The sequence below is a fragment of the Podarcis muralis genome, chromosome 11 (assembly GCF_964188315.1).
Source record: "Podarcis muralis chromosome 11, rPodMur119.hap1.1, whole genome shotgun sequence".
Taxonomy (NCBI): domain Eukaryota; kingdom Metazoa; phylum Chordata; class Lepidosauria; order Squamata; family Lacertidae; genus Podarcis; species Podarcis muralis.
In genome coordinates, this window is record NC_135665.1 from 50430169 (window position 1) to 50452756 (window position 22588).

Genomic DNA, 22588 nt, shown 5'->3' on the forward strand with positions numbered 1-22588 from the left:
AGACAAAATAGGTTTGGTGTAGGCATTGGGCATGTATCCCATAATCAACCAACCTACCTGCTGGTTGATAGACAGTTGTGGTTGACCGTAGGTGTCCCCCATGGAACAAACCACTTCCAGCAGACTCCAGTGGCAGGGGGTGCTGTAGCCCTTCAGCCCCCAAGCTGGACATGAAGCATCACTTCCCAATATAGGGGATACCCCTATGGAACAGGCAGTGTGCTTTCCCACCATCTATCCCGACTAAGAAAGTAATGTAATTATATACATACTATTCACAGACTAAAAATCCCTCAACAATAGCAAATACTGCTGCTGCTATTACTACTACTACTACTACTACTACTACACAGAGCCTAGGGCTTGCCGATCAGAAGGTCGGCGGTTTGAATCCCCGCAACAGGGTGAGCTCCCGTTGCTCAGTCCCTGCTCCTGCCAACCTAGCAGTTTGAAAGCACGTCAAAGTGCAAGTAGATAAATAGGTACCGCTCTGGCGGGAAGGTAAACGGTGTTTCCGTGCGCTGCTCTGGTTCGCCAGAAGTGGCTTAGTCATGCTGGCCACATGACCCGGAAGCTGTCTGCGGACAAACACCGGCTCCCTTGGCCTATAGAGCGAGATGAGCGCCACAACCCCAGAGTCATCCACGACTGGACCTAATGGTCCAGGGTACCTTTACCTTTACTACTACTACTACTACTACTACTAATCTGATTTCCTTTCCTGATCTGTGATGAACACAGAAATTGTGGTAATTTCCACTCCTGTTTCCATTTCTAATGGCATTCTCCAGTGTCCCTAATTGCTTGGCAGAAAACATAATCTAAGACGCCTCTGTCCTTTTTGATCAATTTATTAAGAAACTACTTCTTCCCCTTTGCTGTGCATTGATATTTAGCAATGCCGTGGGCTGGGGAGATCAATATGTAATTTCCCAAAGGTGTTTGCTTTTGAACAAATAAGTGAAAATCTAAGATTTCAGACGAAGGTCAGTACTGTCACTGTTTTCCAGCAATGCTCCTCCTATCCTCTGGACATGTAATTGGCAACAGCAGATGTGCAGTCAGAGGGGATTAAAGGGCTTACCAGCTCCAAGTTAATATATGGGGAGGATTATGTAGGCTTCCTAGAAAATGTCAAAGGTGTAGACTACAGTAATTAAACAAGTATGCAAAGGACCACGTTTTGTTTCCCATCGCCAGCTGTCCATCATTCAGAAATTGTTTGTCCAAGTGTGAGAGAGAGTTTGTTAATACGTAAGTTTCTAAACATTGGTTTTCTTTTCTCTGAAGGATTGGATTGATCTTTATTATGGCCATTGGCCCGTTACCCGACAGTTTCCCATACCAACATATTATACTTAAACCTCCAAATTTAAAGTCGCCAAAACTTACAAAAGACAAACGATAATCGAAGCAAAACAAAAACAGGAACCACCAATTTTCTCTGAAGGTTTTTTTTTGAAAATAGAAGCACAGAAACAGAAATGATAACTGGGCACCTGCTCCCAATTAATCAGACACCAGGTCCTCTTCAAAGCAGCTCTTCTGTCATATAGGACGAGGACTGTAGCCTGACTCGCTAACTGAAGTAGCGCTGAAGTCTTGCACTAGCAAATTGGTGCAAACACACACACTGGGTTGTGCTTTGCATGCCATTTTCAGAATGTGTTAGAGGAGGCATACAATCTCCATTCTGAATAGCAACCATCCATGCAGAAGTAATCATGGGAGTTTGTTTGATACATAACGGAGGGGTGGGGAGTTCCAAAGGGTAGATGCCACTATGCTAAAGGCCTGTTTCCTACATTGTATATCACATACTTCCTGTTGTGATGGTATCTACAGGAGGCCCTCTCTTGCAGATCTGCAGCCATCAGATGGATGTATAATGGTTGCAATGAGCATCTAATGTTGGTTCTTGGGTTTGTTCATAGGAAATATTTCTGTACCACCACATTGTGTAACATCAAGGTGGTGTACAACTATTAAGCATAGAACATCCTTTAAAACAATTCAGGTCATCATTAAAGTGGCTGGCTAATTAATTGAAACAGCTGCAAAGGCTTGTCAGCATAACAAGTTCTTCTAGAGAGGCCCCAAAGTCAAAAGTAAGGATGCTTTTACAGAGAGAGTGTTCCATGTCATGGGACCTGTGGTGCTAAACGCCTGACTTCTGGGGGAGGCCAGTTGGCCGCTGTAGCTCTCTGTAATTAGATCTTTCCTCCCATCTCTAAAATGGGTATAATAAGGGTCTGTTTTCAGGTGTGGTTATTATGAGTGTGAACACGATAATGGTAAAGGTAAAGGGACCCCTGACCATTAGGTCCAGTCGTGGCCGACTCTGGGGTTGCGGTGCTCATCTCGCTTTATTGGCCGAGGGAGCCAGCATACAGCTTCCGGGTCATGTGGCCAGCATGACTAAGCTGCTTCTGGCAAACCAGAGCAGTGCATGGAAACGCCGTTTACCTTCCCACCGGAGTACCTATTTATCTACTTGCACTTTGACGTGTTTTCGAACTGCTAGGTTGGCAGGAGCAGGGACCGAGCAACGGGAGCTCACCCCGTCGCAGGTATTCAAACTACCAACCTTCTGATTGGCAAGTCCTAGGCCCTGTGGTTTAACCCACAGCGCCACCTGCGTCCCATCGTGAACACGATAGGACGTCACAAATAAAATATGCTATGTGTATGATAGACAATAATGAAATACAGGCAACTAATGTTTTAGGTGCGACCGATATGTGCGCAATTGTGATCCTGCACAAATTGGGGTTGCCTGTACTTCTGCTGAGCAACCCCAATTTGTGCTGAGCGGATAAGAGTTTGCCTTGATGCAGTTTCCCATAACCCAGAGGAGGAAAAATTGCAAGCCTGGAACATAACATTTAAGCGATATACTCTTCTCAAAGTTTCCTTTGTACTACTAACGTTCGTTCTCTGGTTTAGCATGCATGCCCCTTTTGACGTCCCCCAATTCTTTTTGGCTTGCTCTGAAGATGGTGGGCAGGAGAATGGCAGAAGTGTTCAACCTCCTGTGGCCCAACAGGAGAGAAGAAACGGACCGTCCTTTGCATCCAGACAATGGGATTGGATGAGCAAGCTTTGCCTGTTGAGAAGTGCAAACATCTGCTGAAACCAAAGACTTACCTTTCATGTAACAGAGATGTCCTGTGCCCATCAGACTGGACCGTAAGCAATTGGACTGAGGTACGTTCACAACACACTGTAGTTGTATGTGTTACATGCTCAGACCTCGGTCTTTTCTTAAAGAGCTCAGAGCAGCGTACATATCCCAGTGATGCCTCATTCTTGGCGCAGCTTCAGCAAAAGGAATGCATCGTGTGCCTTCCAGACCATTCTCATGGCCTATGAAAAGACCTATTTGTCTATTTCCCTTGAACAGTGGTATGAACGAACAAGCCACAAAGTCTTCCATTAACCATCGTTTCCCATTTTCTCTAAACCAGGAAACTGTGGTTACCCTTTCTGGAACAATCCAAGATATTACACCATGTTTTGAAGCTGATTTGATATCTTGGTTTGTTCCAAAGCAGCTAGCTGCAATTTCCCAGTTTGGAGGAAATGGGGAAACTGCTGTTAAACCAGCCAGTGAGTAAAAGGCTTGATCATTATCTTGACTCATTAAGATGAGATGTAACTTTCCCAACGAACTCACAGAAAGTCTTGGCAGTCGTGGTTAATGGAAAACTTTCTGTTGCCTCCTGCCCTATAGAATAAATAAATAAGTAAGTAAAATTAAAACTCTATGGTTATAAGAACCGTTTCCTTCCCCTTGACTGTGGAATGTCAGATTTTGCAGGCTCCCATCATTACAAAATCTTGGTTTGATTTTGCTGTGGTTAGTTCCTAGCAGGTGCGTAGCAGGTGTGTTGCTTCTGCCCTCAGTGCCTTCAAGCTGTTTTCTCCCGCCCTCCTGCAAAGAATTAAACTGAAGGATGAGATTGGATTTGTGTACCAAAATTCCTCTGTTGCCCATTTTGTATGCCCCATCAACTCCCTCTGCTTTCTGTACAAATGAAAATGTGACGCTACTGTTAATTGAATTAAACATGGGTTTGGTTTCAGCTAATTTTGTTGATGAAGCATAAAGCCTGTATGAATTACTGTACTCTGCTTTCAACAGAGCTGTGGCCCAGTTGTCTGTGGGGCAGGTTTGCATATGAAGCCACAGTTTGTGTCTGCTAAAAAGTAGTGCAACCTGCCCCACCCCCCAGAGCAGCATAGACAAGATAGCAAAATGGACACCAAAGATCATAGGGGTTGCTGGGCAAGTTAAAATCCTCCTTCATTGTGCAATGTTTCATTTTTCAATGTGGCTAATGAAAAGACAGATAACGGCTTATTTACAAACTTAGTGCGGTCTGCATGTGGAGCTGTCTGAGACTGTGGCACTTTTTCTCTCTTTTTAAATTTCTTTTATTGAAACTTTTCAACATGCAATACAATAAAAGCCAAACTAATCTAAATAAAAAAAGAGGGGGAGAAAAAACATAATATGTACAGTGGTACCTCTGGTTGCGAATGGGATCCATTCCAGAGGCCTGTTCGCAACATGAAAAGCCTGCAACCTGAAGCGCCGTATCTGCGCAGGTGCGCAGCGTGATTTGGTGCTTGTGCGCATGCACGAAGCGTGATTTAGCACTACTGCGCATGTGCGAGCAGCGAAACCCGGAAGTAACCCTTTCTGGTACTTCTGGGTCACCGCGGGACGCATGCTGAAAAAACGTAACATGAAGCAAACGTAACTTGAGGTATGACTGTATAACAAACACGCAAGAAAGACAACACAGAAAAAGCAGAAGAATAAAAAGTAACAAAGTCCTCTATCCGAGGTGCATCTTTGTTAAAGTTTGTGGGTCGTAAATCCTTTGACCCACTGAGTCTGCTGCAACGGCCCTGCAATAAATTTTATTTATTGCCACTCTGACAAACTCCAATGGTGCCCACACACTTCCACTCCGCGCGCTGCCACTCTTCTAAGTTGCCGGATAATAGCAGAGTTCACACGCAGCGTAAAATGGCTTCTCTGTGTCTTTGTGGTGTCTTCAATAACTCAGCTCGACACCAGTGCTTCTATTCTATCACTCTTTATTTAGAAGCATAACAAACAGAAAAGAAAGCCTACAGAATCTAGCTGCATGCTTGCAGCTTTCTGCCTCTAACAAAAACGAGACTACCTTGCTCACATTCTCGAGACTACCTTGCTCACATTCTCGGACAGACTGCTCTCCAGAGAGAGCTCAGCCCCCACAGAGCACAGATCAAAGGAAAATGCCCGGGTCATGTGGGCAATGCACCCAGTGAATCAGAAAGCTTCCTGGAGTATTAACTCTTGACTGTCCAGAACCACAACAATCTTAACCCTTGCCCCCCACAAAAGGTGGTGGACCTTCCCAGCTCTCACTGGAGAGCTTCCCTTTCTTCTCCCAGCCTCCCACCCTGGGAGATCTTCCTTTCCCTGCCTCTCACGAAGGGTCCTTCATCATCTGTCCATCACCTTCCTGTGTGGAACCTCATTAACTGAGTAGAGGACATCAAACAAACAGAACAAAACGTGAGTATATGTAGAGTTAACAGAAGGGGGGGGAGCTAGAAATCAAATCAAATAAGAATAAGAATAAAGATAGAAGATAGAAATAAGGAGGACTTTCAGTTCTTCATCTACCAATTATGTAAATAAAGATTATTTTTCAATCCCAGGCATCTTAAGTTCCTTCATTCTTCTTGCCACACAAAAAGTCTCTTCGGTTGTTACTCTCTCTAAAGGTCAAGCATAGTCTTCTTTCTCAAAGGGTTGTAGACACAAGACCAAATACAGCCACTGAACTGCTTACGGGTGTCAGGACTGGCTGGCTCTGTGCAAGTATGCATGTATGCAAGTGTACAAGGTGAGATTTGGGTGAGATATCTGAAGAAATGTTATTTATTTTGCAGTGCACGGTGACCTGTGGTGGAGGTATACGGACTCGTAACGTCACCTGTACCAAGAACAATGGGGAACCATGTGATATTTCAAAGAGACCCCATTCTAAAGCTCTGTGCGGCCTCCAGCAGTGTCCATACTCCAGAAGATTGCTGATACCTAATTTCAAACTGCATGGTGGAAAGATAATCAGGAGAACTGGAACAGATCCCAGAAAAGGCCCTGGGGTCAACTGGCCAACTACCAAACCAAGCCCAAGAATCCTTACCACAACAAAAGGACTCGAGCCCAGAAATGTTACTTTGATGCCTACATCCTTAAGCTTTGCAAACTCTTCCCAAAAAGAAAACTTGGGTGTAAAAACATTACAAAGTAATTCCAGTGGGTCAGACATTCCTAAAAATTATTCCTACGTATTTAGTGAAGACAGCTTGCTGCAAAATAGTACTTTCAGGCCTGTTACAAATAATTCAGATGTTTTGAATTCTACAAATGTGGGGAACATATCCCCCATAATTCCATACAATTATTCAGACATTGGCTTTATAAACAGGGACTCCTTTACCACTAATCCCAAGTCTTCGACTGTAACCCCCAGGTATTTAATGGAAGAATCTAGTACAGTGTCTAACGGTACAGATGGAGAAACAAAAAATAAATCCCAGAGCAAATGGCCAATGAAAGGTTCTCCTACTGCCATCACTGATGGTAATACATCAAGCAACTTGCCGACAGATTATCACGCAGACAGTTTTAGACACATTTCTGTTACTCCGGTAGCAGAGGTAGGAATTTCCATGACAACGATAGGTCTCGGAGGCCTTGTTGTTCAAATAAATACACCTGCAAATACCACAGCACATCCTGTCACAGTACAACCAGCGGTGTTAAATGATACTTCAACAGACAAGTCTGCAAACAGAACGAAACCAACATCATCTGTGGATGAGGCATCTACTTATGCCACAGAAGGTCCATTTCTGCAAGATACCGACATGCCAAAGACCTGGGATGAAGCTTCTGGGAGAATTTTGTTGAATGACTCTGAGCCAGAACATCCAGTGGAGTCCAGGAACTCACCCAATGATGCCACCTGGTTGGTGGGGAACTGGAGTGAGGTGAGTCTTGAGATTTCATCCTGTTGACTATAGTCACTTCGCTGCCGCCTTTATCATTATTTCAGCTGCATTCCTAATGAAAGCAATTATCTTTGCACAGTGTCTATAAACCAGCCTTTAAAGGCAGAGGGCCTTCTTGGTAGTGGTGCCCACCCTGTGGAATGCCCTCCCATCAGATGTCAAGGAAATAAACAACTATCTGACTTTTAGAAGACATCTGAAGGCAGCCCTGTTTAGGGAAGTTTTTAATATTTGGTGTTTTATTGTATTTTTAATATTTTGTTGGAAGCCACCCAGAGTGGCTGGGGAAACCCAGCCAGATGGGTGGGGTATAAATAATAAATTATTATTATTTCTATTACTGTCATCATTATCATTTGGGCTTCTGCAGGCCCATCTTATCATTCATTCAAGATGTGGTTGAACTGATAGAAATGTGAGGAGGCCCTGGTTTCATACAGTAGCAATTAAATCCCGAGGCATAAATGAGTTGTTCTACTTCAGGTGTGGGGAACCCTTTGCCCTTCTGATGTTGCTGAACTACAACTCCCATGATCCCTAGCCATTGGCCATGCTTGATGGAGCTGTGATCGCTCACCTGCAATTTTTCTCATATTGACTGTTTTGTACCAGCCAGCCAGTTCTTTGGCTGCCAGCTTTTAGTTGTGTATTTTGTTTTGTGGTATGTGCCAGAAGCAGCTGGGGTGTGTGATGAAATGAGCTTCTTTTCCCATTTACTCTCTGCTTTCCTGGGCTTCAGATGAAGTGCTAGATTTGCATAGTTAAAGGTAGGTAGCCGTGTTGGTCTGCTCTAAAGGTAAAGGTAAAGGGACCCCTGGCCATTAGGTCCAGTCGTGGCCGACTCTGGGGTTGCGGCGCTCATCTCGCTTTATTGGCCGAGGGAGCCAGCGTACAGCTTCCGGGTCATGTGGCCAGCATGACTAAGCCGCTTCTGGTGAACCAGAGCAGCGCACGGAAACACCGTTTACCTTCCCGTCGGAGCGGTACCTATTTATCTACTTGCACTTTGACGTGCTTTCGAACTGCTAGGTTGGCAGGAGCAGGGACCGAGCAACAGGAGCTCACCCCGTCACGGAGATTCGAACCGCCGACCTTCTGATTGGCAAGTCCTAGGCTCTGTGGTTTAACCCACAGGGCCACCCGCGTCCCTGGTCTGCTCTAGTCAAAACAAAATTTTAAAAATCCTTCCAGTAGCACCTTAGAGACCAACGAAGTTTGTTATTGGTATGAGCTTTCGTGTGCATGTACACTTCTTCAGATACACACTTCTTCTGTGTATCTGAAGAAGAGTGCATGCACACGAAAGCTCATACCAATAACAAACTTCGTTGGTCTCTAAGGTGCTACTGGAAGGATTTTTTTTATTTTGCTAGATTTGCATCTTAGCAATGCGATTAAAAACATCAAGTCTCAAAAGTCCTTTATTTCTGTTTTGTTTTTGCAGTGCTCCACCACGTGTGGTGTGGGGGCTTTTTGGAGAGTGGTGGAATGCAGCACCAAGAATGAATCCGATTGCCGGCACACGAGAAAGCCTGATCCAGCGAGGAGGTGTTACGTCCGCCCGTGTGCCCAGTGGAAAGCAGAGGACTGGAGCAAAGTAATGGGGCTTTGGAAACGAGTCATTCCAGTTTCCAGGGTCTTTAAAAATTATTATGATGTTAGCTAATCTGGCTTTTAGAACTGGAAGGGGCTTCAAGGTGGGAAACTCTCCGACTCTGATTCAGAGAACCGAAATTGCTGAAAAGTGCCTGGTTGTGTGGTGCTCTTTCCTAAAAGCGTTATCAAAAACCAGCAAGTAATTTTGTGCAAATCCATATTGCAGCCTTGCTTTATCCCAGACAAATCCCATCTTTTTGGGGCCAACGTGACTGATGCTTATATCATTAAGGAAGAAAGTGGAAAGGGAGGCTTAATCAAAAAAGATTGCAGGTCAGGATCATGAATCCAATTACGCATCTAATTTTGATACAGATGCTTTTCTGTAACAGCAGCCCACATCATACCAATTATTTTTACATGGACTCACTTTCTTATGAGCCAAAAATTTTTTTTATTAAAAAAATACAATTTTCTTGATTATTCAAATTGCAGCTGTTTTTCTCATCATAAAACATTGCTTATTATTATTATTCCAGGAAGCTGGTCAAAGGCACTATCTGATTATGACAAGCCAGGAATATTAAGTGTGGAAACTTAGGTAGTCTACTTTCTGAGGCAGGATCAGTGTTGTTGAAAGAACTGAAAAGTTTCCCTTCCTCGGTGCTTGATCTAAGTTTTGGGCCCAGTATCATATTTTCCCTTTTCAGTCTCACAGAGGTGGGGGCTGGATAAAAATCCAACGGGAAGAGAGATATTGCCCAGAACATTGTTTTAGAGGAAGTTTCCTTTCATATGAAATAATAAAACAATGAACAGGGTGGTGATACAATGACTACTGCAATCGTAGTCTATTGCGTCTGCAATTGTTTAAGATAAAACCTACTGGGGGAAGAAACTACCGTATTTTCCTGTGTATAAGACTATGTTTTTCCTCATTTTTTTAAAGTTTGAAATTGAGGGTCATCTTATACACGGCATATTTAAAATATTTATTTCTTAATTTTGGGCTCAAAAAATAGAGGTCATTCTATACATGGGGGCATTTTATAGACAAAAAATACGGTACTTTTGCCGTTCTTATGGACGTTTATTGTTTTATTTTAGGGATGTTTATTATCACCAGTGCAAATAGATAAATAGGTGCCACTGTGGCGGGAAGGTAAACAACGTTTCCATGCGCTCTGGTTTCCGTCACGGTGTCCCATTGTGCCAGAGCCAGTTTAGTCATGCTGGCCACATAACCCGGAAAGCTGTCTGTGGACAAACGCCGGCTCCCTCAGCCTGAAAGCGACATGAGCACCACAACCCCATAGTCATCTTTGACCAGACTTAATGGTCCAGGGGTCCTTTATCTTTTACATTACTCCTGATAGTGTGGGAAACCCATTGCATATTCCCTTGTAGCTTACAGTAGAAGAGCAATGGCTGGATATTCCTAGAAGCTGCTTGTCCAGCAGCAGCCTGCGAGAAGGTAACTGACCCAAGTTCACTTGGGTAACTTCATGCAACTTCATGCCAATTGGGGATTTTGAATATTTCTCATGGGAAGGGCTGCACTGCTTACCTGGCTTCCTGACACTGCCTGTTATTGAGATGTGCCCACCATTGTGCCAGCACTGCGCTGCCCTCTCTGCTACTTCACCCTGTCGGTAAGCAGCAGCGACCCCAGCATTGGGAAACCAGGAAAGCAGAACAATTGCTACTGGATTTGGACCTAGGTTTCCCTGCACTTCCTCCATCACACTAGGCCTGTAGAGCAGTTGCCCGCAGATCCCTGCCAGGGCTCTCTGACACTCCTTCTTGTCCGTCTTTCTGCAGTGCTCCTCCAGCTGCGGAGGCGGTTTCAAGACCCGCAGTGTCCTTTGTCTCGATATTCGTAGCAACAGAACCCTGAGGCCGTTTCACTGCCAGTTTGCAGGACGCAAGCCACAGTTAAACATCAGCTGTAACACAGAGCCCTGCTTCGAGTGGCGGGCGGAGCCCTGGAAGGAGGTAGGTTGCCTCTACGGCAAGCTATTAGGCTGAGTTATTAACTGCTAATTAGGGCCACCACCTTGCCAACAAAGGTCCATATAGTTAAAGCTATGGTTTTCCCAGTAGTGATGTATGGAAGTGAGAGCTGGACCATAAAGAAGGCTGATCGCCAAAGAATTGATGCTTTTGAATAATGGTGCTGGAGAAGACTCTTGAGAGTCCCATGGGCTGCAAGAAGATCAAACCTATCCATTCTGAAGGAAATCAGCCCTGGTGCTCACTGGAAGGACAGATCGTGAAGCTGAGGCTCCAATACTTTGGCCACCTCATGAGAAGAGAAGACTCCCTGGAAAAGACCCTGAAGCTGGGAAAGATGGAGGGCACAAGGAGAAGGGGACGACAGAGGACAAGATGGTTGGACAGTGTTCTCAAAGCTACTAACATGAGTTTGACCAAACTGCGGGAGGCAGTGGAAGACAGGAGTGCCTGGCGTGCTCTGGTCCATGGGGTCACGAAGAGTCAGACACGACTAAACAACTAAACAACAACAACAAGGGCCATCACTGTGACGTGCCGCAACATTATGTGCATTTAATCTCAGCTGAAGGTGCACAGCTATCGCCAAATAGCTCTTCAGTTCCTCAGCCAGCTCATTTTTGACCTATAACTGCCTGAGCCACAGCTTGAGTGGTCCAGAGCTGCCACCCCCAGCAGCCCAACAACCCATCAACCCCAGGCTTGCGTGGCACCAGTGATATTGCCACCAACCTTTTAAAATCACCACGCTTATATAAGAGACAGGAGAAAGGAAAAGAGCCTGCCAGATTGGGAAGGCTGGCCGGATGAAAAAGGGCCTGTACTGTTTGAAAAGAGAAATTTAGCATGCACAACTTCATACCCCAACACTAGAAAGAAATGATCATGACTGTGAATGGGGCACGATGGATCGTTTTGCCCCTCCCCTGCAAGCTTGCTCCCTCCCTCCCCAAATGAAGAAGGTACCTTCCTTCCTCCACATCCAATGCAGAAATGCAGACAACTGGCCTCTTAGCAGGCCAGTAATTTCTTTTTGGGATGCGGGTGGCGCTGTGGGTAAAAGCCTCAGCGCCTAGGGCTTGCCGATCAAAAGGTCGGTGGTTCGAATCCCCGCGGCGGGGTGCGCTCCCGCTGCTCAGTCCCAGCGCCTGCCAACCTAGCAGTTCGAAAGCACCCCCGGGTGCAAGTAGATAAATAGGGACCGCTTACTAGCGGGAAGGTAAACGACGTTTCCTGTGCGGCTCTGGCTTGCCAGAGCAGTGATGTCACGCTGGCCACGTGACCCAGAAGTGTCTCCGGACAGCGCTGGCCCCCGGCCTCTTGAGTGAGATGGGCGCACAACCCTAGAGTCTGTCAAGACTGGCCCGTACGGGCAGGGGTACCTTTACCTTTACCTTTAATTTCTTTTTGCATGCCAGTATTTTTTTGTAGGCAACTTAAACTGATGGAATATGCGCAGTTTGCGGATCTGATGTGTAGAACAAGAGAACAAGAAGAACATTAATTTAAAGCAGATTGGAATTTGTTTATTGAATATATGGTGGGAAATTGTGTACACTTGAAAACACTGGCAGCATTGAGATAAATTCAACAGTATAAATAAGTTTTGATGGAAGTAATAATGGATTACTGAATGGTTTAGATTATATAAAAGCTGCAGGAATTTATGCTGTGTAAAATGAACCACAGAAAGAGAAGAAGGGAAGTCATTAATATTTTAAGGTTGTATAACTGCCACTGGGCCCCATTTGATAGATGATATTTTTGTCTTAAAACAGTATATCTGTAAAACTCATCTTCCTCATCTTTCAGTTGGTCCAGAGTCAAAACACTTGCTCCCATCCAGTTTTTCCATATTACCATCCTTTCAGTGATTTTTAATACAGTTTAGGATTTCCCTACAAGGTGAGTTTGGCATGCGAGTATGGGTCAAATTTATTTTTTATTAGACAATATGTTCCATATCTTCCTAACTGACTTAGTTGTTTCTAGAGTCACCTGAGATTTCAAGTATTTTGATCCTGGTATTGACCAGCCCACCAAAGCTGCTGTATAGGCATATTCTAAGGTGCCCATGTCAGAAAATTATTACCAACAGTGAGTTGCCAGTATTTAATACATGACAGTAAATAAGCATAATGATATAGTTCCAAGTTTGGAATTCCGAAACCTCGTTTTTAAATTTGTAACTGCATTCTCAACAAGGATGTTCTCGGTGTTGTTGAGCCCCAAAGGCATTTCCTAAGCAGGGAGTTTATCTTTTGGAAATATGATCCTGATATAAAAACTGGAAGTCCTCTCCATAAGATGTGTTCTTAAAGATGTACACTGCCCGGGGATCTTTTGATAAATATAAACTGAACAAATAAAATAATAATGGTACATTTATTGTTTGCAACCTCCCTTGGGACCTCATGGTAAATTAACAACTACCACAGTAATGCAAAATGTCTTCCAGTGTACTGTTTCATGCGGAGGAGGCATTCAGCAAAGAGTGGTGAAGTGTGTCAATGTGGAAGACAGCACCGCTCATGCCCAGAGCCTCTGTGAGCAGAAGTCCAAGCCTGTGGGTTCTCGGAAATGCAACCTGCGAGAATGCGTTGGTAGCAGAGGTGGGTGTCTCTCAACAGCAGCAAATACAAAGGAGCCGCCTTCCACACAACCAGCTGCTGCTTCATTTGCTCAGTCCCTGTTTAGCTGACAAATTTCTCGAGGGCTGCATCTTAAGACCTGGGTCAAAACCACTGAACAATAGCCAGGTTCACGTCAACCATATATCAGTTTCAGTTCCCAAGAGAGGTTCAGCAGGGCGCAGAAGGGCTGTCCCCTTGTCTCTGGACCAAAACTGATTTGAAATTTAAATGTCTGCCATTGCTCTATTGTGGCACTGACACAGGTCTTAGGGTCATGCTACAGACTAATGAGGAATAATAATTAGAGCTGCGGAATGATGGTGTTCTTACTGAAAACGGAGGGTGGGGGACACAGAAATCACTTTTTACTGTAACTTCAAAGATGTTCCTGAACCTGGCTATTAAGGGGCTCAAACAATGCAGACATGATTAGCAAGCATGATCATCACAGTTCATGAACCAAAGCAGGATTCTTCAGATGCCTGGTTTTCTGGATAAAAAAACTGCAGGGATGAATCAGGTATTCATTGGCAATTTGACTGGGTGGAAATGTTATCTGTCTGCAGCCCAGTGCTTTCAGTGGATGCATGCATAACATGACTGTGAATCTTCTATCCATCATCTGATACAAGTAGTCAGACAGGGATGCAAGTCTTCCAGGAGAAGCGTGCCTTAGCTGAGTGGCAGAACACATGATCTTTATGCGGAAGGTCCTTAGTTCATTCCCTGTTTTCTTCCGGTGGGGTTGAGAAAGACTCCTGGATGAAACCCTGGAGTCACTGCCTGACAGTTTAGACCAGGGTTTCCCAAACTGGGGTCCTCATCTGTTGTTGAACTACAACTCCCATCATCCCTAGCTAGCAGGACCCGTGGTCAGGGATGGTGGGAATTGTAGTCCAGAAAAAGCTGGAGAACCAAGTTTGAGAAACCCTGGTTTAGATAAGGCTAGAGGTAGAGGTAGACTCAGTGTGAAGCAGCTTCCTAGAGTTGGATCAGGGCAAACATGCAGAAGGGAAGAAGTCAAGAAAAACTCTACAATGACTTTCTGGAAAATATTGCTCATTTTTGTATAGACATATGGTATGCACGAATGCTCAGATAATGCTGATATATGCTCCATACTTATTGTATTTTTAGATATGTGGGATATACGCAAGTCCATATGTTGATCTCCCTCATTTTTCTACATCTGATGACTAAGGCTCTTGTTTCTTTTTCCTTATGCAATGCCTTACCAAAGTAAACTCTACAAAAAGAAGCATGTTTGGTTCTATAGTACATATAATTGTGTCACAATTCTGTGGGTGGTGAGGTGCTCCCCCCCCCCCATAGAACACATATGCACATTGGTAAAACACCACACAAAAAGAATGTTGATGCTGTCATTCATACAGTTGCATCAAGATTACCTTTTTGCATTGTTCTAGCAAAGCACACAGGTGCCTAAGTAGCACAGAGAGAGGATGCACACACAATGCAGAAGCTGAAAAGCTACAGCAAACTCTGCAGTTCCAGTTCTGGTAGATGATTACAGAAATTATGTTCAGGCTTCCTCAAACTCGGCCCTCCAGATGTTTTGAGACTACAATCCCCATCACCCCTGACTACTGGCCCTGCTAGCTAGTGATCATGGGAGTTGTAGGCCAAAAACCTCTGGAGGGCCGAGTTTGAGGAAGCCTGTAGTTAAACCAGAATTCAGGGAGACTGGCAGAGTGAACCACAGAACCGAGAAGGAAATGAGATGTGAGAAATCATCTCATCCATAATAAAAAATAAAAGAGGTGTAGGATGTTGAATTCTTCCACCATTGCACTATTTCATGTTTATTTCTTGTGTGGACTCTATGTAAACATATGAAGCTGTCTTATACTCAGGGCTTAGTCACCCTTACTTTTCAGCCGCTTTTCCCAGGCACAATCCATGCTTTGAAGCTCAGTGTCTGAGCATCCTTCCCCCCCCATCCCCATCCCCTCCAGAGCTTCCCCCACAAAAATCCACTCTTTAAAGCTGAATTGGAGCAAACAGCAATCCACTGAAAACCTGAATTGACGTTCTTTCCAATTTAGTGGTAAAGAGCAGGTTGCCATAGGGAAAGCTCAGGGGCACGCACACACACACACAAAGAGAGAGAGAGGAGAGAGAGGGAGAGAGAGAGAGAGAGAGAGAGAGAGAGAGAGAGAGCGCTTGGAGACGGAGCTTTAAAGTGCAAACCTATGCCTGGAAAGAGAAGGGCAAAAGGTGAGCTGAGGATTGAACTTAGGACGTTCCCTGTGCAAAACAGATGCTCTGCCACTGAGCTCTGGTCCATGGGGTCACGAAGAGTCGGACACGACTAAACAACAACCACTGAGCTACAGCCCCGACCCACCCAATCACTATAGTCAGTGACTAAAACTTTGGTCAGGGCAGGGATGGGGAGCCTGTAGCTCTCCAAATAATGTTGGATGACAGATCCCTTCATTCCTAACTGTTGCCATGCTAGCTAGAGCTGATGCAAGTCTGACAACGTCTAGAGAGGTTTGGAGGGTGGCAACATGAGAACGGGCCTTCTCTGCAGTGGCTCCCCATCTGTGGAATGATCTCCCCAGGGAAGTTCGCCTGGTGCCTTCATTATACACTTTTAGGTGCCAGACAAAACATTCCTCTTTAATCAGGATTTTGGTTGATCCGATTTACATCCTATGCCCTTTTAAAATTTGTTTTTTGGGGGGGGGTTATTGGGTTGCTGTTTTTCTTTTTATTAGGTATTTTGTGGTATTATATCTTGATTTTATTCTGTGAACTGCCCTGAGACCCCTGTGTATAGGGCGGTATATAAATTCAATAAAAAATAAAAATAATAGAGTGCCACAAGTTCACCACCAGTGCTTTCAGTAATTAACAGCACGCTTAGACTGCAACCCTAAGCACACTTCCTAGGACGAGAAACCCCAGTGAACACTATGAGACTTACTTCCAAGCAAGCAAACATATGGTTATGCTGTCAATTTCTTTCCTTCTGCCTCTCTCTGATGTCCTATAGTGTTATCCTAACTCTGTAGGCACCAAAAGCTACTGCTGTTTCCTTTTACGAATGTGTGTTTGTGTGTGTTTCTTCACTACAGGTTTGCCTTGCGGCAAGGACAGACTGTCGGCAAATTTCTGCGAGAAAGTGAGGGATCTTGGGAAATGTTCCATGCCTTCAGTGAGGAATCAGTGCTGCGCTACTTGCAAGATACCTGGGGATGCTACCGCAACAGGACCTAGAAAAGTGACCCATGCCTGAAACTGCATGGCTGAGAACTAGGACTGCTAAATCAGAATGTGAAACGGAAGAACGTGATCCAACAGGGTGTAGGGAAGCTGTAGCATCCCAGAGGCCGCTGGGCGCCTGCCCCAGCCAGCATGGCCAAAGGTCAGGACTGATGGGAGTTGTAGTCCAAAGCCGAAAAGCCAAAGCCTAGTGGGGTGGAGCTGCAATGCTAGCTTCCCAGCAGTGGTGGCGCTGTGGCTTACCAAGTGGGAGAGGGACATGGCAGCAAAGAGGGCAGGGCTGTGCAGGCACCAGGATGCTAGCACTGTAACTCTGCCCCAGCAGATGAGCCACAACTGCCTGAAGGGCCACAGCTTTCCCACTCCTGCTAGAGAGCTACACTGCCACTCCTGCCTTGGAGCTGTAATGCAGTGGATTTGAACCGTCTCCAAATCCAAAGATCGCCTGAACCCTTTGTCCTGATTTGCAACGTCGGGTTCACTTATTGTACTGTCTGTTCTGCATTATATGCTTTTCACCTTCACTGTTTATTTCCCTCTTTCCGGCCTCCTTCCCTCTGTTTTTCCCACCTCTTTAAAAAAACACACCAAAAAATGCTTTTGGTGCTATGCTGGAAGTGCCCCAAGATGCTAAAGAGTTGTCATAATAATCTTGCTCACAGTTCAACTATGAACTCAGTTATTTGACATAAATTGCCACCTTGTTAATTCTGGAGTTCCATGTGGGGAGATTAAGCCTCAAAGGGAAGTTTGGAAAATAAAGGCATCAAAACAAAACTACCTTACCTGGAGATCATTGGAAATCCTGTCCAGGGTGAGGTTTGTCATGTTCTTGTTACCTGTACAGCAGCTTAATCGACACATATACCTCTAAGGGACTTGAGCAATTTTTGTTTTGGTCTTTAAATATGGTGCTATTATACCACCACGGTGCTAAAACTTGCATGGTGCCTAAAAACATCTGTAGAATGGGCTGGCCGATGTATTTCTAAATCTACACCTGCTCTGGAAATTATCCTTTGGGCAAGGCGTTGCTGTGCAATGCCTGCCATATTGCTTTTTTGAGAGTTACGTGATGTATTTTTCTAAAGCGGCTCCAGTTTGTAAAGTACAGAATGTTTTATAACCCCTCGTGAGAATAAAAAGTATATCTGCTTCTTTGATGCTGGAAAGAGCTGTAATAGGGTTTCTGCATGAAAGGGCATCTGTGTGCGTGAGACCGAGGTTAGATGTGCTCAAACAAGATGCAGATAGATGGCCACTTCGAATGACACCGTCACATGAAGGCATGGATGCCAGCCGGTGGAGTTGAGCTCTTGTGCATTCCTGCATTGAGAAGACCCGGTTCCCTAAAGCTATCTAGTAAGGTGGTACACAAATCCGTATAATAATATTTCACATTTATGTAGTGTCCTGTCCTCCAGGAATCAAGTGGCAGCTAGTGAGGCTTTTCCCATTCATTTTTAACGAGAGAAAAACTTTGGTACGTTAGCACCTCAAGGCACTTTGGACAATACACATAGCTAAGCCTTGGTTCTTTGCTGCATAAAGGTCTTCTACTACCTTGACTGCCAAGCTGTGCTCTAATTTTAGGAAAGTTGAACTGACCTTGACCTTGTGCCTCTCTGTCTGTCTCAGCCCTAAATACCAAGGGGGCTGAGGGAGGGGCGTTCTCTCAGGAGCTCTCTAAGCCTTACTGATTGCTGTCCCTTCTGCTGCCTGTGTGGATCAAGGGGATACACCTCTGAGAATTGCCCTTCCCCCTGTGGGGTTCTCAACCCTCCTTTCCTCTCAGTACACAGAGATTCTCTCACGCTTCCTCCTCCTTGGAAATTATGCATTAGCGGCGCAGCGGCAGCAGGAGGCCCCATTACCACTGTATTGAAGTTCTCACCCTGGCCACCAGGGGTATCATGTACAGTGGTACCTCGGGTTAAGTACTTAATTTGTTCTGGAGGTCCGTTCTTAACCTGAAGCACCACTTTAGCTAATGGGGCCTCCTGCTGCCGCCACGCCGCCGAAGCCCGATTTCTGTTCTCATCCTGAAGCAAAATTCTTAACCCGAGATACTATTTCTGGGTGAGCGGAGTCTGTAACCTGAAGCGTATGTAACCCGAGGTACCACTGTATATAGTTTTCACCCAGGTCCACATCAGTTAATTAAGTCGGGAAACCCTGGGTTGTTGTTGTTACAGTGTTGACAGCCGGCTGCCTATTAAAGCAGGCCAGCTGAGCTGTTTGCTGTTGAGTTCAGTTCCAGCTTACTTTATAAATAACTACTTGGAGAAATCTCTGTGTCGTCTGCTATGCCCACCCACTATTTAATACTGGCGACGAAGGTGGGATCGGATGCACATCAGAGCACAGCCAGATTCGGACACTCACTGAGTGGAATAACTGAGCTGAAACACTGAGCGAAATCACTGAACAGAAAGGCATGGGCAGGGAATGAACAGGTACCTGCCTCTCCCCTTCCCCATCGCTAGCTGCTGATTCTCTTCCCCTTGGCAACAGGCCCCCACAATTTGAGATCCCTGAATTGCAACGGGTTGGACTAGATGAAGCTTTGGGTCCCTACCAACTCTACATTTCTTCAATTCTACGATTCTAACCCACTGGGGATCATCGTCTCCCCATTCTGCGCGCGCACACACACACACACACACAACCTTGTTCCTCTTCCTCCTGGCTCTGCTAGCCCCTGGCCTGGCATGCAGTTCTTTCAAGGGTTCAAAACATGTGTTGCCTAGCTGCCAAGAACCCTGTAAGGTAAGCTAATGTTTTTTGGTTTTTTTTAAAGGAGCAAATACAGCCATGACAAAAAAAGAGATGATTTTTAAAAGAGACAGCTGTACAGATGTCCAAAGTGTTCCTCAGTGAGTGCCTAACAAATTTAAACTTCTCCTCCTGGCATCATCCTCTTTTCCATGCATGTACAAAGCTTTTCCTGTCTAGTGTGGAACTGGAAGCTTTTCCAACAATGCTACCTTGGAGGTCCTGGCTTTCAGCAACCTACTGAGCAACCTAAAATTGTCCTCCAGGACCTCACAGCCGCATTTCCCCACGTCCTTGGTGTTCACATGCACCATGAGCACCGACCAGCACTATCTACCAGGCTGTGTGCCATTCTAAGACTTCATGGGCGTTGAACGCTGCAAGGAGCTTCAAAGCGCTTCTGCTATTTTTATTGCGCGCAGAATCAATAGCATCACTCGGACTCTCCAGCCTGCTGCGTTTGCCTGGAGTGAACTTCTTCACCAGGCTGAACAAAAAAGGAACAATTGGTGTTTCTCGAAATGGTATATTGTTTAGGTGCAGCTGGCAATGTTAACTGTTATTATTATCCGCCCTTGCTTTCCAATTGAGGATTGTTCATTCTCTCCCCTTGCAAAGTGCAAGGCTAGGACTAATCTGTCTATTCGAAGAGAATGTTTTGCTCAAGCAAGCATCCCACTGGGTCCCTCTCAGCATCTTTCCTTATGGGCCAATGACCTGTTACATTGCACTTGCAGACCTGATGCCCCGTGGCACCTTTTCCTGCTGGAGGAAAGGTGTTTTGAAAGGGGAAGGGGAAGGGGGGAACTAACCAGGGCCGGATTTAGGTTTGATGAGGCCGTAAGCTATTGAAGGTAATGGGGCCCTTTATATGTCCAGCTGTCCTTTGTCAACAACAAATTATCACTGTTTTTTTGTGTTGAATATATGCTACATGGTAATTTATGGACCTAATAGGTATCTAAAGCGATTTGCACATGTTGCCTTGCAACCAGTCCATGCAGAATGTAGGCACCCTATATATAAAGGTAAAGGGACCCCTGACCATTAGCTCCAGTCGTGACCGACTCTGGGGTTGCGGCGCTCATCTCGCTTTATTGGCCGAGGAAGCCAGCGTACAGCTTCCGGGTCATGTGGCCAGCATGACTAAGCCGCTTCTGGCGAACCAGAGCAGCACACGGAAACGCCATTTACCTTCCCACTGGAGAGGTACCTATTTATCTACTTGCACTTTGAGGTGCTTTCGAACTGCTAGGTTGGCAGGAGCAGGGACCGAGCAACGGGAGCTCACCCTGTCACAGGGATTCGAACCACCGACCTTCTGATCGGCAAGCCCTAGGCTCTGTGGTTTAACCCACAACGCCACCCGCATCCCTTACCCTAAATATAGAAATGAGCAAACCAGTGATATTTTAGGGAGCAGGCTAGCAGGCGGGGCCCATTACTTACATCATAGGAGCCTACACAACACAAAACACTGTTGCTGTATGTAGGTTTTATTTTATTTGTTTTTATCTTATATTTTGGAAATGTACATCCAGTTTTGTTTTCCTTTAAAAAATTGGGGGGGGGGCAGGAGAGTGGGGCCCTAAGCTATAGCTTGTTTAGCTTATACGTAAATCCGGCACTTAACCCTTCCCTTGCCATCCTGTTTCATCTGATTTCCAAAGTGGTTTAACCATTTGGAAGGGTTCTGGAATTCTGGATATTGTAGCTCTGAGAGGGGAATAGGAGGGTCTCCTAGCAACTCTCAGGACCCTTAACAAACGAAGCCATGGCTGTTTAAGGTGGCGTCATGGAGCTTTCAATGTAGTGTGTGAATGTGGCCAGTGTTTTTATTTAAAAGCAGCAGCAGCAACAACAAACACCTAGTCAGGCTCAACCCCCTCACTCTATTCTCCAGGAATCATCTCTAAACACCCACCCACCCCCACTTCTCATAAGGAAATGTTTCTAAATTACTGCAATCACTCTACTGAATCATAGAACTGTAGAGTTGGGAGGGACTGTGAGGGCCATCTAGTCCAGCCCCCCCCCCCCCCGAAATGCAGGAATCTTTCACCCAACAGGGGGCTCGAATCCTTAACCCTGAGGTTAATAATCTCATGCAGCAGGGGGGGCATCTTGTCCTTTGCTTCAGACAGTGAAGTGTCTTGGCTCAGCCTTGATAATTGAGAACAAAATATCCAAGTCGGTGGAAATGAGTTGATCTGTAAATGATAGCACAAAGGACAGGCGAGGTGAGGTTACCCTGTGCAGATAGTTCTCGGGTCAGGAGGAACAAACTAACCATATACACAAGGTGAGCTCACCTAGTAATTGCAATTGACAAAGTAATTGAAGCGAGAATTTCCTGCAGAGGTGAGTGCGAGGGGGGGAGACGATGTGGGTCTGGAGGCAGAGGAGCGAGCAGAGCGCCCTGTCAACTGTCCTTAAATAAAGCTGCTTATGTTTGAGTGTACCTGAAGTGCCTGGAGTCTGTTTCTAGGAAAGGCAGATCTGCTGGGCTCCCACACACACCCTGCCTGCTGGAGAGGGACATCCTCTCATGGCCAAAGTTGCCTCGTTTATTACAAGTGGTCTGTATACTGTGGTTGTTTTTTTGTAATGGAATAGAGATTGGGATATGCTGAGACCACCCCTTGGTTTAACACACATGGGCTTGAGCTTGACGCAAGCCAGGAAGACACACACTAATATTTATTAATTATTATTATTATTATTGCCACCCAGCTGGCTGGGTTGCCCCAGTCACTCTCGGCAACTTCCAACACATATAAAAACACAATGAAACATCAAACATTAAAAACCTCCCGATACAGGGCTGCTTTCAGGTGTCTTCTGAAAGTTGTATAGTTACTTATCTCCTTAACATCTGAGGGGAGGGCGTTCAACAGGGAGGGTGTCACTACCGAGAAGGCCCTCTGCCTGGTTCCTTGTAACTTCACCTCTTGCAGTGAGAGAACCGCCAGCAGCAGCTATGGGAAGCCCATTATACCAGTAATTTTGCTTGCCATCAGTTGTTTCCCTCTCTGCTTTTTCCCCTGCTGGAATTGTGCCGCCATCTGTTGGCCAGAAAAATAAGTGAAAGGCAAGCCAGGTTTAAGATCTCCTAGAACACACAGGAACACACAGCCCCAACAGCATTGGGTGCACGTTTTGTCTCTTCTCAGGTCTCTAGTCCAGTACCTGCCAGAACGCAAATGATGTGAAGCAGAAAGGTACTCGCTTCCCTT

The 22588-nt window shown here is 45.4% G+C and overlaps 1 protein-coding gene across 2 annotated transcripts in view; it reads left to right on the forward strand.

Moving 5' to 3' along the window:
• Positions 1–17749, forward strand: part of ADAMTS12 (ADAM metallopeptidase with thrombospondin type 1 motif 12) — a 107744-nt gene extending 89995 nt beyond the window's left edge. The window contains exons 18-23 of one of the 2 annotated variants that reach the window (XM_028748247.2): positions 2997–3207; positions 5956–7062; positions 8528–8680; positions 10501–10674; positions 13151–13304; positions 16430–17749. In XM_028748247.2, the coding sequence (XP_028604080.2) occupies positions 2997–3207; positions 5956–7062; positions 8528–8680; positions 10501–10674; positions 13151–13304; positions 16430–16590 (1960 nt within the window). In that variant the 3' untranslated portion in view covers positions 16591–17749. The remainder of the gene's footprint in view (positions 1–2996; positions 3208–5955; positions 7063–8527; positions 8681–10500; positions 10675–13150; positions 13305–16429) is intronic. The other variant, XM_077936435.1, reaches the window with a different exon arrangement.
• Positions 17750–22588: the final 4839 nt, after the last annotated feature.